This window comes from Dipodomys merriami, unplaced genomic scaffold (assembly GCF_024711535.1).
Source record: "Dipodomys merriami isolate MVZ:Mamm:240054 unplaced genomic scaffold, mDipMer1.0.p SCAF_13, whole genome shotgun sequence".
In the NCBI taxonomy this organism is placed as follows: domain Eukaryota; kingdom Metazoa; phylum Chordata; class Mammalia; order Rodentia; family Heteromyidae; genus Dipodomys; species Dipodomys merriami.
This window is the reverse complement of record NW_027202604.1, coordinates 3,265,524-3,285,235: the sequence shown is the minus strand read 5'-3', so window position 1 is coordinate 3,285,235 and position 19,712 is coordinate 3,265,524. Positions and strand designations below refer to the sequence as shown.

At 37.1% G+C, this 19,712-nt stretch overlaps 1 protein-coding gene across 2 annotated transcripts in view; it reads left to right on the top strand.

The window, feature by feature from the left end:
- Cacna2d3 (calcium voltage-gated channel auxiliary subunit alpha2delta 3) overlaps positions 1–19,712 on the top strand; it is a 940,778-nt gene that overhangs the window by 370,597 nt on the left and 550,469 nt on the right. For both annotated transcript variants that reach the window (XM_070018501.1, XM_070018499.1), the window contains exon 5: positions 17,842–18,004. In XM_070018501.1, coding sequence (XP_069874602.1) covers positions 17,842–18,004 — 163 coding nt within the window. The remainder of the gene's footprint in view (positions 1–17,841; positions 18,005–19,712) is intronic.

The following is a 19,712-nucleotide window of genomic DNA, read 5'->3' as shown; positions in this document are numbered from 1 at the left end:
CATTGCACGGACTTGGCCACCACCTGCCTGGTTTCAAGTTCCCAAGTGTTAGTTGGTGAAATGAGAGTTTTATAATAGTAAAAAGCATAAAAGCAGGAATCACAAATAAACTGGCTCAAGAATATAAAATATGCATGAAAATATTAAATAAAAGCATGAACTTTTTGGTAATTTAATGAATATGGCCAGCCAACTTGGATTGCTACTTGGATTCTAGAAATACTTCAATTTCTTCTCTGTGTAAGATATTTCTGGTGGAAAATATGGACTTGTGCTTGTGCTTGGATGATGTTAAATTCTTGAAGAGTCTGAGTACTCTAGGTTTTTGAAATGTATGGAAGGTTGGAAGGAACCCTTAGAGTCCTTTGGTAGAATGAACAAACTGGAGCCCACAAAGTGAAGACTTGTCCAAGTAAAAGAAAGAATGAGCCAGGCAGTGTCTCACGTCTGTAATCCCAGTTTCTTGGGAGGTAAAGATCTCCAGGATCACAGTCTGAGACCAGCCAGGGCAGGAATTTAGCAAGCCCTCATATCAACAAATAAGATGAATATGGCAGTGCATACTTACGTTCCCAGGTACACAGGAGGCGTAAGTAGGAGGATCATCACCTCATATGAAAATGTAAGATCTTATTTGAAAAATAACAAATATATATGAAACAGCAAAAAAAAGGTCAAGGATGTGCTTAAGTGGTAGAGCACCTGCCTAGGAAGTTTCATCCAAACCTGAAGACTACCAAAAAATAAGTCATAGAAATAGCAATAACAACAATAACAAAAAACCCAACGCATCGAGGAAATCCAAGCCTTCTAATTCATAGACCTGAAATCACCACTCTGTGTAATAACCACAGGGGTCCCTGGGTAAAGAGAAACCCTTTCTGATTCTGTGTATGGCTCTGTCTATTGGGGAATATATACGGAGATCTAGAGATGCTCACTTCTTGATTGACTCCTAGACTCAGTCCCCTGGAGGTAGACTGCTTTGTTTGTTCTGGAGGGAGGTCAGAGGTCAAAAATGAAAGGGTGGCCTCTGGGTAGGCTAACTATGGGCTAACTTTGGGCTAACTTTGAAAAAAGGAAGGACATTTGCTTTGAAGCCAAATACACACTTGGCTTCCAGCGCATTGGTGCCCTCATTCACTGCCCCAGAATTCACTTCCACTGGCACAGGCAAAGTGGAGTTGTGTTCGTAATGTGTTACCGGGATTCCTGGAGGATTTTTTGGAAGTCTCAAGCACATGGATAAGTTGTGTGATCCCATGACCACTTTCTGCAAGGCTGAAGTCAGGCAGCTTCTTGGTAACCTGACTTTTGTGGCCTCTCCAGGAGAGATCAAAGATTTGGAAGCAGCACAAAGGTGTGATGTGATTGGTTCTGTGATTGGTGCTGACACAGCAATTCATTCTCACAAGCCCAGCCTGAATACTTTTTTTTTGAAAAATTGTACATGGCATTGATTTTCTTGTATAGCTGAAAAGCTAATAGACGTTCTCATTTTATTCCACCTCCAACCACAGGCAACACTATTTCTGGATAAGCTTTCTGAATTCCATTTGCTTAAGCCCTACAAAATGAATACATTTGAATTAATGTGCAACTTTCTGAAGTTTATAGAAGTTTATAGAAATGTGTCTTTATGAGTGCACATATACATTGTTTTATTGGTGCACTGTTTTATTGGTGCTATTATACAAATTTTTATTAAATTATATATGTGAGTATTTTAAATTATTTCTTTTTTATTATTAAGTAGGTGTATGAAGGGGTTTCAATTCAACATAGCAATTTATGAGTATTATGCATCTTGATCGTGTCATCCTTACATAGGGATTTCAAAAGTAATTTTTCTTTTTGAATAAAGTGGTTTATGTCCCGTGGGGGATTGTACTGGCAAATAAACATACTTTACAAGGTAACACTTGGAAGAAATATGTAACAGTAAGTACTTATATAGCAACTCAAATTCCCAACCAATTTTATTGCTATATTTGATAACTCTCTAATAGTGCTTCTTCCTGTGATAATTATAATAGCACTGAGATGTCATGAATGAAGTTGATATTTCAAGATTACCTATTTTGGGGGTGGGGGTTGGTAGGAATGAGAAACATTTGGCTTCTCTGTAGGTTGAAATTTTTATTATTGTATTTTTATTTCTAAATTATGAATAGAACTATGGTGAGTAAATTCATGAATGTTAATATGACTATAGCTTCTGCTTATATAACAGTTATTTTGTTCTTTATTACACTCTTATAGACTTTGATGATTCAACAATTGGAGCTTTTAAAATAATGGAAGGCCTTTACCTGAATAAAATACCTTCATTAACTAGCAAGCAGGAAACATTGAATGCGAATTGAGGTAGTTTAAACCAATTCAGAAAACATTTTTATAAAAGAGTAGCACTCATAATTTATATTTATTTTCAGTTTTCTTTGATTTCAATAAATTAAGGCCCAGATTTATACTAATTGTCTTTTTTTCTCATGTCTAGGCCAGTTTTTGTTTTTTTTTTTGTCGGTGGTAAGGCTTGAACTCTGGTTCTGGGCACTACTACATAAGCCACAGAGCCACTTCCGCTTTCTTGGTGGTTAATTGGAGATAAGTGTCTCAAGGACTTTTCTGCCCATGCTGGCTTTGAACCTCGATCCTCAGATCTCTGTCTTCTGAGAATCTAGGATTACAAGCTGAGACACCGGCGCCCTGCCGTGAGCCTAGTTTTTAATAGTCTTGATCAGAGATAAGCCTGAACTTTCAGAGGATGAACTCCTCTACCAGTTTTCTTTTCATTCATTTAAAGGCACTGTAGCTCTCAGAGCTGTCTCTGGCAGTACCCTACCCATGGTGACTGAGAGTCTTAGGTATCTTCCATTCTTTAACCTTTCCAGTTTGAAATCGAAGCTTATGGAATTGCTGCCAGTGTGAGGTCTCATAGCAGCTTTTAAATATTTTAATAGGAGCTCATTGGCCAAGCCAGTTAAGTCACCCACACCAAGTAAAAGGGATGATGGGAAATGTAGGTGAGTGCATGGGACCCACATGAACTCTGCTTCTTCTAATACCCCACCCTAATCCTGTGCCCAACAAATGCTAACACAGAGTGAATGAATAAACAATGGATCTTTTTTTGAAAAGGCTGTTATTCAGAGTATGTCGTTATTTTAAATGCATAGAGGAAGTACTGAAAATAACTGGCAAAGTATTAACTTTATCTCATTAGCATATTTATCTGAGCCTGCTGTTGGCTTAAGTTTTCTCAGTCTGACACACAGAGCCTAAAAAGTTCTGTTTTCTGATCTTAATGGATTCCAAAGGAAATAGCATGTTGTGTGTTGGACAGAGTTACTTCTGAGAGACTCACAAAGTACAGGGGGGATAGACCTTGTTAAGATTACACAGAATGTTAACCTCTGCAGAAAAAACAAAATTGCAGTCATTTTCTCTTGCTACAGAGAAGTTCCCTGATCTATATTGTCAGCACAAGGCCGTTCATCTATTTCTCCCAGTGCATTATCTCAAATTAGATGTCAAGGTATTCAATGGATTTACTTTCTTATATTATTTTGCATTTTGATGTTTAATTTTTTATCCCACCTATTTACTGTCCTGTGGATTTAAACAACAGCCACAAAAATAAATAAGGAAGGCAGAGAGGGAGAAATATCAGTCTCTCAATTGTTCACCTTATTTCTGAATAGTTGTTGCAAAATATATAGATTGCATCATTGCACTGTGCTTTCGGATTTTTGTTTTCTTGACTCATGTAATCTCATCTCCATTTCTTAATTCAGATAGTACCATTATTATAATTCAAATAATATGATAATTCACTCAAAATAATTGATGAATACCTTTCATATTGTTAAATTGCCAGTCTGGAAAGAGCCACTAAGCTGGAACTAAACACTGGAATTGTTCATGTCAGGTTCAAATGTAGATTGTGTCAACTCCTCGCTAGAGGATGTTCATATAGTCACTCCATGTTTCTGAGATATAGTTTCCTCATGTGCTAAGGTGGATAGAGAGATTCAAATAATGTAATAGAATAGTACCCAGCATATCACCCTCACTATAACTTTAAATAGTACTCATGTTATTTGAAATGGCACAGAATTGTGTTTGTTGACCATTAGGTGTCTTGCAAGTTAAATAATATTCTAGTGAGTAACAATGCTCAATAGGAAATGGACTTAATACCTTGCTCGTGTAACCGGAACCCCTCTGTACATAAAAATATATATTTAAAAAAGCTTTTACAAAATTCTAGATAGTCTAGTGTGTTAACTTTTTGCTACTGCAATAAAATGCTTGAGCTAATAAATGAATAAAAAGGTGAAAGGTTTTAAGCCTATGATAAGGCAGATCATCATGGCAAAAACATGTGGCAGAGGTCGCTACTCCTCCCATGGCTGTCAGGAAGCAAAGCAATGTAAGGAGATGGAGTCCCACTGCCCTCTTCAGTGCTTTGTTCCCAATAACCTATCTTCCTCCTGCTAGACCTGCCTTTCTGAAGGTTCACCACCTTCCACAAGTTGGGCCTTTGGAAGACACCATAGCATCTACTTGTGCCTAGAAAATGTATGCTTTCTTCCTATTCAGTTTTCACACCCCTATCCTAACTATGTCAATTATAGCCTATTAGAAAATCTACCACCATACCAGTGATGTTTATATTTGATGAGACATTGTCAGGTCTATGTTTAAGATGTTATGTAGTGATAGAAAAGATATTAGTATAATTTGTTACCTTGGCAACTAGGAGTGGACATCTGATACACATTCTGTGGCCTTGGTTTTCTCCTTCTCTAATTAACATCCTGTGAAAATGCAGAACTAAATCACCAGAGCAACTAGACTACTACAATAGTAAGTGCTAGAACATTCTATTATTACAATTTATAACTTTCTAAATTGCAGGAATCATGATAATGAGGCCACATATTTTGTGTCTTTCTTTTAATTGCTTCTTCTCTGAGTGGGAATGGCAAAGGTTTTATGATGTGGAAAGTAGGGGTCATTTCTTATGTACTATTTGAAGGAATGTGTTTTACTCTGTTGGCATTTTGAGTTTTTTTTTCTTTTTTCTACTTGAGGTATTAGAGATTGGACCCAGGGTTTTGGGCTTAGTACACAAGTGCCACACTCTCAGTCTTTTTGCTGATAGTTTGTTTTTCTTGCACTTTTCTGTGTGCTGGCTTCTCACAGTAATCCACTTACTTCCATCTTGTGTAGCTGGGATTATAAGAATGTCTTACTGTGTCTAACAAGAGTTTCTTTATAAAGAAGAACAATATTAACATGTAACACCACAAATACAGTGATTGAGTCAGTTACATATTCAGATTCATAGGAGAATTTTTGACTTGTATCAAGTAAAATTGGACAATAAAGAAGCTCATTATCAAATAGTTCATGTTTGGATTCAATTTGAGAGCCTTGGGTGTGAGTCATACAGCAGTTTATTCTTACTGATGACTTCACACATGATATGTTAACTCAGAAAGTCCCTATGAAATTATTTTACAATATGCATAGTAGATGCTTTGGGGGATTATTGTGAGACTAGCAATGATATCCACAGTAGCTCCTTCATTAATGAAAGTGAGCCCCAACACTCAGGTTCATAAGACTCAACTACATTGCTCCCTACCCATCTCTACTTGCTACTCCTATCTTTTCCTAAAAAGTTATTTCTTTTTTCCTTCTATTTCTTTCTTTTTTAAAAAACTTTCTGAAGTATAGAGTATTTAACTCAGGGTCTCATACTTGCTCAGCATGTGCTCTTCCATTTGAGCCATGTCCAAGTGCTTTTGTTTTCAATTTGTTTTTCAAGTAGAGTCTCAAGCCAACTTTGCCTAGGCTAAAACGCTATTTTCCTTTCTTTTACCTCACAAATAGCTGGGATTATAGATATGTACCACCAATTCCAGCTTGTTTTTGAGATATAATCTTGGTAAAAATTTGCCTTGGTTGGCCTTAAAGCATAATCCTTTTGGATTGTGTAGGCTCTAGACCAAAGATTTTTGACTAGACTCAGTTTCTAAAGAGAAAGATATGAACAGAAAAGCACTAGCATCTCAATCACTGAAAGATAACTTAGTTATAAGGATAATTTCTTTTTATACTCTTGGATGAATCTGAAGAGAAATACTCTTTTTTTCTATGTGAACAAACCAGCCCACAATAGAGCAGCAGTGCATCTTGTGTCTCTTTATAAATGATGTGGGAATCCCATCTTCCAGGACTAATAGCATTCCCCAAAAAGCACTCTGGTCAGCTTGGGTCATGTGTTCTTGATTTAAGTATAGTTATTGGCCTCTTGATTAAAGCCTCTCTTCTAGTGGAGAATTGGGGGCTGTTACTGAAGTGTAGAAAAAGAAATGCTAACTAAACCAAAGCAATCGGATCCACATTTGCCATTTTTTTCCTATGTGAGTGGAAGTGACAGATAATACTTAGAAATGTGACACTCTTCCAAGTGCAGTTTTTTTCCCCTCAGGTATTAATTAGTCACCTCCTTTCTCACCCACTCAAGGAAATGAATCATAAGATTTATTTGAGATTCAAGATAATAAACCTTGAAACAGATGACTATGAGTTTATTATTCAGGTAGTTTTGAATGCACTCTGATTAGAAAGATAGTCCTTTGCAAACATGAGTTTTTCCATAATTAGTAATAGATGAAGCCTACCTCACAAGTGCATAGACAAAAGTCCCATGGTGAAATCCTTTGTTCTTGTGTGACTACTGTAAGGATAATTTTAGCATCTCAGTTTTTGACAGAAGCCTATTCACTCAAATAACATTTGAGTGCCTCCCATTAGCTACACAATGGGGTTCCAGCACTGAAGAAGATAGAAAATGTCTCTTTTTAATTCTTGAGCCCACTTATTAATGGGGTGATTGTTTCTTTTTGTTGATTTGAAGATTTGTTGTTGGGGGGTTAATTTTTTGAGCTCGAGGTATATTTTTATATGAGGCCTTTGTCTTTTGTATAGCTAATGAAGACCTTCTCCTAATCTGTGGGCTTTCTATTTATCTTGCTAGTTATGTCCTTTACCACGCAGAAGCTCTGCAGTATAAAGCAATCCCATTTATCCAGCCTTTCTTTGATTTGTTATGTTTTCAGATTTTTATTTTAAGTCTAGACCTATGTCCCCTATCAGTTCCTGTAATATTTTTAGAGTATCTGCTCTTACCTCAAGGTCTTTGATCCATTTGGAGTTGATTGTGGTACAGGATGATATATAGTATCTAACTTCAGTTTTATATACATGTATAGCCAATTCTGCCTGCACCATTTGTTGAAGAAGCTGTACATATGACCATATAGAATGAAACTAAAAATGAACTCCATTAAATGGAAACAGGGTTTTTTCATGTATTGTGTGAAGTTATTTCTTTTTTCCTTTGTTCACCTCCACACACACTTTGGTTCCCCCTGTTGTCACTGTAATTTTGGTACCCTGGATCTTGAATTCATGTTTACCTGATTTGGGGAATGGAAGGGGAATAACAAAATAGTGAGACAAAGCAGAAAGGGTGAACCAATTCAATGGTGATACTCACAAGACACTATATTGGAAGTGAACTTTACAAGTTGAGGAGGAGGGAAAGTGGGAGAAAATGAGGGAGAAGTCACAATGTTCAAGAAATGTACTCATTACCTTACTTAATGTAACTGTAACTCCTGTGTACATCACTGTTACAATAAAATAAAATTAAAAAAAGAAAATATCTTTGTATCTATGTGAAGTTGAAGTTTCTGATGGGGAAAGTAAGACGTATAGTTATGAAACAATACAAAGAAAAAAATTCAGATGCTGAAAACAATAAAGGAAATTAAAAGGGATAGAGGGCCTATTGTTACACAGTATGGTAGTCACGGGACATTTGTGGCTTTTTTCTTCCTTTGGTAGTTTTTCTTTGCTTTTATACTCATCGCTGGCACTCTACTACTTGAGTCATGCCTTCAGTTCTGTTGTTTGCTGGTTAATTGGAGCTAAGAGTCACTAGGCTATTTCTGCACGGGCTGGTTTTCAGCAGACCCTCTTATCTCGTGAGAAGCTAGGAGTCTATGTGTGAACCGCTGGTGGCTGGCTCATTAATGGCATTTTAAAACTAAATTAAAATGAATTAAGAAGGAACACAATTTAAAAATGAGTTCTTCTGTCCCACCAGTGACATTATACATGCTCAGTATCCATGGTGGCCTGTGGTTACTTGTGATGGGCATTGTGGGTGTAGAACCTACCCATTATCACATGAACTTTTCTTGGATGGTGCTAGATTCAGCAGCAACCATGCTTAACCCACAAAATGGCAGGTGTTTTTGTTTTGTTTTGTTTTACAGCTGAACACCCTTTATCCATGAATTCTTCGAGACAACTCCATTGTAGTATGGGTGGCTGTGAACCCATTTTATGGATGAAATCCCGGAGATTATGGTCCAGAAGCAGAATGGGAATTGAACCCATTAAACTGGAGTTAAGCATTTCACTCCAAGACTGTTAAGGCATAATGCAATGGTCAGCTAGCCTGCAGTAGGCAGTGCTCCAAGGCCTGCTTAAGCAGCTTGTCAAGGGTGCTATTGATGCTTAGAGCAGAGTGCTCTCAGAGGGTACACACTCCAGATGGCTGGGAGAGGGATAATCATTGTCTGCTTTTTCAAAAGAACTTTGACACTTGGGAAATTATAAGTGAGTTAATGTAACATTAATGTCTAGAAATAGTCTGGGACAGATCATTTAAAAATCAATTTGCACATATGAAAAGAAAATGAGATTATTGAGCAGTAACCAGATAACATTAGACCTTTGGTGAGGGGCTCAGCTGAGTAGTGATATCCATCACTTCCACACAGGATACACACATGCCGAGAGTTGGATATTTCTTGGATCATTTGGGACTAATATTCCTATTAATTTTTATTTTTGAATCTAAGCTGTAAAAAACTGGCCATTATCCCAGAGTAGGAAAGGGAACAAAAATAAGCTAGAGAGGAGAGAACTCAAACATAGCAAGAGCCTGATATACACAGTGTACCTTGGCTTTTATAGATTGTATCCTGGTCTGTCCTCATGAAGACCCAAGGTGGTAGGTGTCACCATGCCTACTCATAGAGCACCGAACTGAGACAGAAAGCTCTTCAGGGTGCTTTAAGAAGCAAGAATAGGATCATCTTTGTGTACCCAGTTCCCTTGTCATAGTTCTCCTGTACAGACTGTGCTGGAATCTAACTGCATGCATAGAGCACAAGGTGAAATGCAGGCACAAGGAGGCTATGCATGGGAGTCAGGGGGCCATCCAAATTCCTTCCCTGGCTGGTGACCCACTTGGGGTGGGGTGGGGTCTTTCCAGCTGGTGGTAGAATGTGAAAATGCTTCCCTATGTAGCAAAGACAAAAAGTGTTAGTCCATTCCTCTCCCCTACCACTTTTGGCTGCCTCTAAGCATTGGGCTTAGTAGCAGATGTGGAGGTCAAATGACATTGTGTCACTAAGAACAGATGCTCTATGAGCCCAAGATGTCCATAGTGTCTTACCTTCCAAAACCTATCCTCTAAGGATTCACAGTTCAGTGAATACCACATTAACATTAGGAAAGAGAAGAGCAATAGGGGAGTGGGAGAGTCTGTGTCCTAGAGATGGGATGGAGCCCATCACTATGGAGTCCTGCTATTGAAGTCTTACCTATATTACCTATGCTGGGATAGGAGCTTAGCAGACTGTGATGAAGGGGTTCCTACAGATGAAATTAAGGCACGAATAAACAACATGTAAATATCCAATTATCCTGTATTTGAATATCCTACTAATCTGTCTGATTATCTCTTTTCCTTCTCTGGTGAACCTTGACAAATGCTGTCATTTACTGAGTAGGCACTGGATTGGTTTCTGACCGCGTGTACTGCATCCAACCCCTACACTGGATTTTGTAACTTGTACCTGTCAAGTTTAGGGGAAAGTTGGTGTGGAGAGTAGCCCAGGCCTACCTCTCAGTTCATAGTAGGTTGGTTGTCTCTTCACCAAGGTATAAGAAATAGAGGACTTTCAAAGGCTTTTAGATTTCTAAGCCACAATGAGTTGAGTAGATGCTTCCTGTCCATGAAGCAGATACTTTGCAGTGCTGCCTTGAAATTACCTTGTGAAACTTACCCAGCAGGAAGTGGACCCTATGTAGACCCTATGTTTCAGCCTAGATTGTACATTGGAAAAGAATCCTTATACTTGGGCCCTGCCCAGGGATTTGGATTTAATTGTACTGGGGTTTGGCCAGACTTGATAAGCACTGTTTTTGAACATTGTAATATACCAGATTAGGTGCCTCTCATATAGAAAGAGGAAATAAGGGATGGGGTTTAGGAAAACCAGAACTTGTAGGCCAGCTGCTTCTTTTTGTAAATAAAGTTTTATTGGAACATAGCCACACCCATTTGCTTATGTATTATACTTGGCTACTTTCACTAAAACAGCCAAATTGAAAGTCATAACGTAGTCTGTCTGGCTTGCAAATCCTAAAATATTTACTATTTGGCTCTTTACAAAAAAAGTTTGCCAACCCTTGAACTGAAGAGTGATGAGTTTTAAGGCTGTGGGTGGTGAGGGAGAGGCTGGGTCACCATTAAGAGAATGGATTAGTTTCCTCTGGTTGCGATACTGCCTCAGAAGCTTTCTCAATACATACAGGTCACACTGCCACATGTCACAGAGGGTACACAGAGTCTTCTCACCATCTAGTGACATGTCCTGTTGGGTCTGAAGCTGGATACTGTGGCATGCTTGTCAGAACTGAAAATGATGACCTTTTGTGACAGTGGCATGGGCAGGGGAGGGGAGTGGTTAGGAACTCCACGGCTCAACAGGACACCCAGCTGGACTCTGGAAAAGCTGCAGGATGTCACTGAGCACCAGCATGGCACTCTTACACTGGTGGCAAAGACCAGAAATTTTGTTCACTTCTTGAGTAAACCTTTACTCCACTGCTTTAAATCCTCTTCTTGATCCGCATTTGTGATAGAGCCCAGGGAGTAGTATGACTGCTTTCTCTGCCCTATCTAATAAGAGCCATGATGTGCTCCTTTCTAACCAATGAGTGACTCTCCCTGGCACCGTGGACCTCAAGGCATTGGCTACAGAGAGGCCTGTGGTGTAATAGGTCCTGGAAGAGGCTTATTCACCAGGTAGTTTCTGACCCTGTCATTCAGCCCTTTAATAAGTCATTATTAGGTACTGTGCTGGGATACAATGGTGAGTGAACCATTCCTATAGTTGTTGAAATGGTCTTGTATATTGATAAAATCGTTAAACAAGTACATGTAATGAAACTCCCATGTTACCTTAGATGGATGGCAACTTTACAGATCAATTTGGGGACTGTTACATATGACACCTCCGACCTCCTTTGTTTTCAGAATAAGCTGAAAGCTCTGAAATGTCCTGAAATGAAGAAATCTGTTGGATTTTTGTTCACATCTCTGCTTCCCAAATTTGGTTCATTTCAGGAATGTTTCTTTTTCAGTATCCTGTGGGAAGACTTAGGTGACTTATACATAATACATGTACCTTCCACTCTGAGATTCAACTGAGAAGAACTATACTTGAGGCTGCAAAAAATAAGCCATGGGGCTGTTGCCCAAGGAGAGTGGGCCTTTGTGATTTCTAGTCACAAGGGATATCATTTTTGTAGTTTGTTTTATCATGTGCATATTAGCCTAGATCTAAAAAGCTGGAGTGGAGCCATGGTTCAAGTGGTAGAGCACTAGCCTTGAGAGAAAAAAAAAACAGGCTCAGGGACAGTGCCTAGCCATGGACAAGCCCCAGGACCAGCATAAACACACACACAACACACACACACACACACACACACACACACACACACACACACACAGAGTTTATAAAGTCTATACATGGTTAATACAAATGCAATCTTTTTTCAAATATTTTCAGTTCTTGTTGGTTGAATCCATGGATGTGAAACTCATGGGTATGAATAGCCAGCTTTGTAATAGTTAGCTGGGGACATTTTATCATGTTGAGGATATTTTCCCATTTTTAATTTCCTGAGAATTTTTATGGTGAGCAAAAATTGAATTCTGTCAAATATTTCTCTATCTCAATTTGGTAATAGGATGTTTTTCTTTGTTCTGTTAATGTAGTGAATTATCTTCAATGAGTTTTCAAAGGAAAGCTGACCTGGAGTTTCTGGGATAAATATAACCTAGTCACCATATATTATCCTTTTAATTATAGGTGGATTTGATTCAGTCATTTAGTTTTGTTGCATGAAAAATATAGGGGTATAATTTTTAAAATGTTCTTGCTTGTTATCAGTGTCAGGTTTATCATTTTCTCATTAAATAAATTGAGAAATATTCTGTTCTCTAATTTTCTGGAACACTGTATAGGATTATTTACATTTCATCCTCATATATTTGGCATAATTCTGTAACACAGGTCTCTCAACCTAGTTGTTGTTATAGCATGGTTATTAATTGTGCAATAGTTTCTTTTGTTTATGTATGGCTGGTCATATTTGGCATTTCTTCTTGCATTTTTGATCATTTCTGTATTTTTGAAGGAATTTGACATTTAATTAAATCATTGAATTTACTGGCAAAAGTGATATTCCTTATCTTTGTACTAAGATTTATAATATTGTTTCCTCATTATCCTGATACTAGTATTTTTTTTTACTTTCTTCCTTTATCCTTCATTTGTGATCTATACTTTTCTACTGCTATGGAAAATACTTGAGACAATCGACTTATGAGGAGGAAAGTTTATTTTGGTTCATGGTTTCAAAAATGTTAGTACATGGTTATATAGATCTGTTGTTTGGGGCCTGTGGTAGGAGAATATGGTGGTACAGAGTGTTCACCTAATGGAGGCAGAGAAGTGATTAGAGATTTGGGATTAGAGATTAGAGATTTGGATCCTAGCAACTCCTCCAAGGGCACAATTTCAGAAATCTAACTTCCTCCCAACAGGACCTACCTCTTAAGTGTGTACTATTTGTATAACACCATAAGCTGGTGATAAAGTCTTTTAATGTGTGGTCTCTGGGCGAACATTTTCAAGCCAGAGAATTAGTTCACTTTGAGTTTTAAAATTTGATAATTTAGTTTCCAAAAAAAACAAAACAACTTCTGGTACTTTTCTTTAAACAACTTAAGTAGCATTTAAGGAGGAGCATTCAGCTAATCTATTTTCTATTCTAAACAATGAATTCTCAAACATTCCATAGATTGTACTTTAGCTGCATTTCAGATAAATTGATGTTTTTTTATTGTGATTTGTTTGAAAATATTGTCCACTTTTTCTACATCATTTTGTTCTTTAACACATGAATTACTAAGAAATATGTATTTAATCTTCAAATTCTTTGGACTTTTCTAGATTTCTTATTTTAGTAGGTATCTAGCTATCGTTGCCATGTTTAGTCCTGCGACTTGAACTTAATATCTTGTGCTTACTGAGAAAGCAAGAGCTCTATTACTTGAACCATAACCCAGCCCTTTTGCATTGGTTCTTTTTATTAGTTATGGTTTCATGTTTTATTTTGTTGTTTATTTTTGTTTTTCCTCTCATTATGGCTTCTACTGTATGCCTCCTATTGGGATGATAGGTATATGCCATCATGTCTAGCATTTTGTTGAGCTAGTCTGTTAACTTTTTACCCAAGCAAGCTTTGGCCTGTGATTTCTCCCCAGGCATGCCTCCCAAGTAGTTAGGATTACAGGAGTGGGCCATTATACCCACCCTTCATTGATAATTTCATATCAGTATCATATATTTACTTCTACTCTTAGCCCACTATTACCAGAGTACATTTTATGCATATTCAGATGTCATATATTTATTTAAAACTTTTCCATAATCTATCATGTTATTGACTCCCCATTTTTAATTCATAATTGGTCTTCACTTCCCAAATCAAAAAATATGTTATTTCACTTTTTCTACTTATTTTGAATTTAATATGCTTATATGTTAGTTTTCTCAAGCAAAGCTTAGATGATTGATTCTAAGTCTTTTTTTTTTCCTTTAGTATGACATTTATTTAAAGCTATGGATTGCCCTTGAAGCATTGCTTTTACTTCAGACCACAAGTTTTCATCAGTTATATTTTCATTTTCTTTTAGTTTAAAATTTCCCAGGAGACTTCCTTTGATCCATCTATTATTTAGAAGTATATTGTTTAATCTCCTAATACTTAGGGATTTTCAACTCTTTTGTGGTATTTACTTTTAATTTAATTCTATTATGGTTTATGTTATTTTGAACTTGTGAAGGCATGTTTGATGGCCCAGATTTGTGGTATATTTTTGGTGAATGTTCCATGTAAGCATCTTCACAAAGTTGAGAAAAAGAGTATCTGTTCTCTTGTTGGATGAAGTGTTCTATAAATGTCAACTAGATTTAATTGATGGTGTTGTTCAGTTAAACTATATTATTACCAAACTTTTACCTATTAAGTCTGTTAATAACTGATTAAAAATTATTGAAATCTACAATGTTATAATGGGTTTATCTGTTTCTCTTTGCATTTCTATTGGTCTTTGCTTCATACATATTAATAGTGTATTGTTAGTTTCATACATATAAGTGTTATGTCTTCATGGAAAATGTATCTTTTTTTTATTAAGTAGTACCCATCATTTTTCCCTGATGTTTTCTGTGTCTGAAATTAATATAGCTACTCCAGTTTTCTTTTGATTTGTGCTAGCATAGCATATCTTTCTCTTCCCTTTACTACGTATACATGCTACATATGTCTTCATATAATTTAAGATCAATTTTTAATTTTCTTTTTAGCATAGAGGATTGAACCTAAGGGCTCACACATGCTAAGCACCCACTCTACCACTTGGCTTATGCCACCAGCTTTTTTGCTTTTGAAATAGGGTCTCTACCTTTGCCCAGGCTAGCCTTGAACCCATGATCTTCCTCCTACTAGATGCCAAGTCTCTGGGATTATAACCAGGTACCACTAGGTCCCACTTAAAGTGAATTTCTTTTGGATAAACTATAGTTGTGTCTCATGGGCTTTTTTTGGATGGTTAAATTTGGGGTTGAACTCATGGCCTTGTACTTGCTAGCAAATATTCTACCACTTCAATCATTCCCTAGTCCTTTTGCTTTTAGATAGGATCTTGTACTTTTGCCAGTGTTATTCATGGACAATGATCTTCCTACCTCTGCCCCTTGAATAACTGGTATTATAAGCCTGTGCTTATAATGCTCAACTCAGTTTTAGATAGGATCTTGCTAGCTTTTGCCTGTGCAGGCCTTGAACCCATGTTCCTCTTATTTTTACCTCTCATGGCTGGAATTATAGGTGTTTCACATTGCCAAAATCTTGGGTCTTGTTTTTCTTATCCACTGTGACAGTCTTTTAAAAATGGTATATTTAGATCATTCCCATTTAATGGAATTATTAATATAATAGCATTAAATAAATATTGTATTTGTTACTCTTTTCTGTTCATTTTCCTTGTACTATTTTGTCTTTTACTGTGAGCCTCTTATAGATTTGTGTACCTTGTAAAACTTAATTTTCTTTCTCCTCAGTATATAAGCTATGCTTCCTTTTAAAATTATTTTATTAGTTTTCTCAAATTTGCAATATACTTTTGCAGCTTTCAAGTTTACTTTTGAAGCCAATTTTAACTTAACTTTCAAATTACACCGAACCACTTCATAAATAGTGAAGATATAAGTGTCATAACCTATTTGTGCTACTATAACAGAATACCTGACACAGTAATTTATAAAGAACAGAAACCTGTTTTCTCAAACATTGGAAGGCTTAAAGCCTAAGATAAAGGTATCAACAAGTTAGGTGTCTAGTGGGGACTTCTCTCTTCATCTTAAAAAGATGCTGCCTTGATGTTATAGCTTCTGAAAGAGGATTCCGCTTTTACTGACTGGTGGAAGGTAGAAAGCAAAAGGGGCAGATTCCCTTTATCAAGCCTTTTTATACTTAATCCTCGAATGGGTCAGGAGCCCTCCTAATACATTGTAATAGCTTTATCTCCTAATGCTATCCATTGGCCACACCAGAACTTTGGAGGAGCCACCTTTATGCCATGACATAGAGTATTCCCAATTCTTCCCTCTATTGCCTATAGTTTATGAATATAATCTGTTACCACCCAGTAATGTGTTACTCTTATTATGTAGAGCAAGTATTATGTTAGATTAATTAAGAATAAGAAAAGTTGCTATTTATCTTCATTTATTCCTAACATAGCAATCCTGTTTATGTAAATTATAGTTTTTTATCCAGATCATTTTCTTTTTCTCTTAACTTTTTTTTTTTTTTGCAAGGCAGATCTGCAGCAAAGAATTCACTCAGTTTTTGTTTGTCAGAGCAGGTCTTTATTTCTCTTTCATTTATGAGGGACACTTCTTCTGAATCCAAAATTCTAAATCTGGCCTGATGCGAGTGGCTCAAGTCTATAATCCTAATTACTCAGGAAGCTGAGATCTGAGAATTGGAGGAACAGAAAAGTCATGAGACTTTCATCTCCAATTAACTAGCAAAAAGCTGGAAATAGAAGTATTGTTCAGGTGGTACAGCATCAGTCTTGAGAGGAAAAAGCAAGCAAGAGCACAAGTTCCTGAGCTCATGTCCCACCACTGTACTCCCCCCACCATCAAACCAAAAAAAATCTGAATCCTTTTTCCCATTAGGTTAGTACTTTAAGCAGTTCATTCTCTTTCTTTTTGCTTTAGTTGCTGAAGAGGAATCTGATATAATACTGATTCCTGCTTTTCTATAGAAAACATAGGTTTCCCCTCAAGCTTTAAAAAAGTCCTTATTATAGGAACTATAGTTCTCTTTTAAAAAATATTGTAAAGGCGATATGTAGAGAGGGGTTATAGTTCCATAGTCAGGTAATGAGTACATTTCTTTTTGAACAGTATTACCCCACCCCCTCATTTTCTCCCAATTTTCTCCTCCTGACCAGCCCCCCAAGTTGTATAGTTTATTCCCAACATAGTGTCTAGTGAGTATCACTGCTGATTTGGTTCCCCTTCGTCTCCCCAAATCAGATAAATTTTTATATATAAGACAGAAGGTACAGAAATAAAAAAAAAAAACAAGGACCAAAGAGAATACACCAAAGACAAAAGAAAAAAGGAAAAGAGCCCCAAACAGTACAATAAAAAACTATAGTTCTTTTACCATCTTAGTTTGTTCATTCCAGCTGTTCCTGTACCTATATTGCAATATTACACAGTATAAGAGGGCACATATATGGGCGATAGTGTGTCTGAATTCTCACTCTGCTTGCCAGTTATATAATCTTTGGCAGGATGCATAAATTCTCTGTATATTTTTCTCTTAATTCGTGAAGTTGGAACTCTCATAATAATTTTACTTAATAGATTATTTGGAAAATCAAGTGAATTATCATATGAAAAGCTTAGAATAATTTCTAGGATAAAGTAAATCTATTTATATGAGATAATGATTAGGTATATTTACTTGTTGTTTGTTGATTTTCAGCTTTCAGCTGCATGTGGGAAAGTTCTGTTTTCAAAATGTAAGGACTTAAAATGTTTTAGGGCAATTTTGTCCATATTCAGATAAGGAAGTGAATTGATGGTTTTTCAAGAACATTTAATGACATGGACAAATAGTTATATAATGTTGTCTCATCCTTGCAAATGTATCTGTAGATAACATATAAGTCCAAAAGAGACTACCTGAGTAGATCAGCCTCCATTAGAGTAGGGGGATAGCATATGACACTTAAGCAAGTCTTTCTGAGTTCCCATCCTTCTTCCCTAAGCCATTGTAACTTTTTCTGACTTTCTCTTTCAGTATGAATACTTCAATGCTGTGCTGATAAACGAAAGGGACAAAGACGGAAATTTTTTGGAACTGGGGAAGGAATTCATCTTAGCCCCAAATGACCATTTTAATAATTTGCCTGTGAACATCAGTCTGAGTGATGTGCAAGTACCAACCAACATGTACAATAAAGGTAAGATTCCCTACTGCTGCTGCTCTTTTATGGAGGGTGATGAGTCCGTTTGTAATGCAGTATTCTTCCTGTTTTCAGAAAGCTGAGTTTGCCACCTGGGTGGGTGAAGCAGTACTTGTTCTGCCTGGAGACTGAACTGCTGTTTCTAAGCTTGTTGTTTGCATTGAGCCCTCTAAGATGTAGTCCAGGAGCCACCAAACTTTCTGTAAAGGGTCAAATAGTGTCTCTGGTTCTGACTGCCATTCATTCTCTGTTGCATCTGCTCAACCTGCTCAGCTCTGCTGTTCTAGCACAAAAAAACAGCCATCAACCATGCAAAGCAGGGGATATGACTGTTTTTAAGCTATGATCCAGGCAGCATAATCTTTTCTCTCCTGACTAGGATGGGAATAATATTCAGGTCTACCTAGGATGGCTGTGAGGACTAAGTAGGATGGGCTTACGTTATTCTCAGCTTTTTTCACTCCCATCATTGATGATTGGCTCTATGACCTGGAAGGTTCTTAAACATAGAGTCATCCTTTGAGATATGTAAGTCAGAAAATCATCATGTATTTATAATAAGATTCTGACCCAATATCTGCTATCCAATTAGCAAAGATATACTGGGCCAGTTTTTATTTCAGTATTTGATTTCCAAATTATATGTGGCTATTCAATAGTCATGAACAAAAGCTATGGGTCTGACTCTTGCTCTTCCCCTTGTGGGAAAGAACCTGTTTTCTTGAGCCTTATTTCCCCTCTGTATTAAAAAGGGATAATGATAACTTCCTCCTTATAGGGTTAAGAAAAGGGTATGGAACGATAGGTGAATAGCCTGTGCCACAGCAGTTGCACGTGAAAAGTGCTCTGTAAACTTGGAGATGTCTTTGTTACTGTTGGAAAATATCACAAATATTCATTAGATTGTTTTAGGCCACTATTTAAGGTGTTCTTTCAGTGATGAACGAACTTCCAATTCACTGCCTCTGAAACAATTTTCTTGTGCGTTTGTGACTGGATACCTTTTCTGGTTTGCCTGTCACCTACTGTTCAAAGTCAGCCCCTGTTTATTATTATTTTGAACAACTTTAGGGGTTCACAGTAAGCCAACCATAGCCCCTTTTCAGGGAGTTCACAGCTTATTGTGGAACAGCCAGGTAATGAGATAATTCGAATACCAGATGACATATTACAGCCACAGTTATGGAAACCCAGGGGACAATGGAAATTCTCAGGGATGGACCTGCCATTTGCTCACGTGGTCAGCACCACAAAGAGATTTTTTTTTTGTGTTCCTCCTGTTTAGAGAAGTAATGTCAGTCAGAAATACCTTCAGGTGACATTGGGCTGGGCCATGCCCTGTGACCTGAACTCTTAATTTGTATTCTTGCTTAGGAAACAAATAGAATGAAGCCTTAGAGTGTTGTACGTAACATTGTTCAGTGGGGTTTGTAGCTCCAGGATGATCTTGTTAGCTGAGGCAGACTTGAGTGAAACTACTGGAAGAAAGCTATCTTTTCAGTATTGAATACACTCTATCAGGAGATGAAAAATTAACAGCATTTTACAGAGCAATTTCAGGCATAAAACAATTCAGAATTATCCTTTAAAATATGACAGCTATTCCAAGGTTGCTTGAGCCATTAGCACCATTATGAAGATTTAATTGCACCTTGAGCTTTAAAGACATAATTATACCTTTCAATGGTAGCAGGATCTAAGGGAT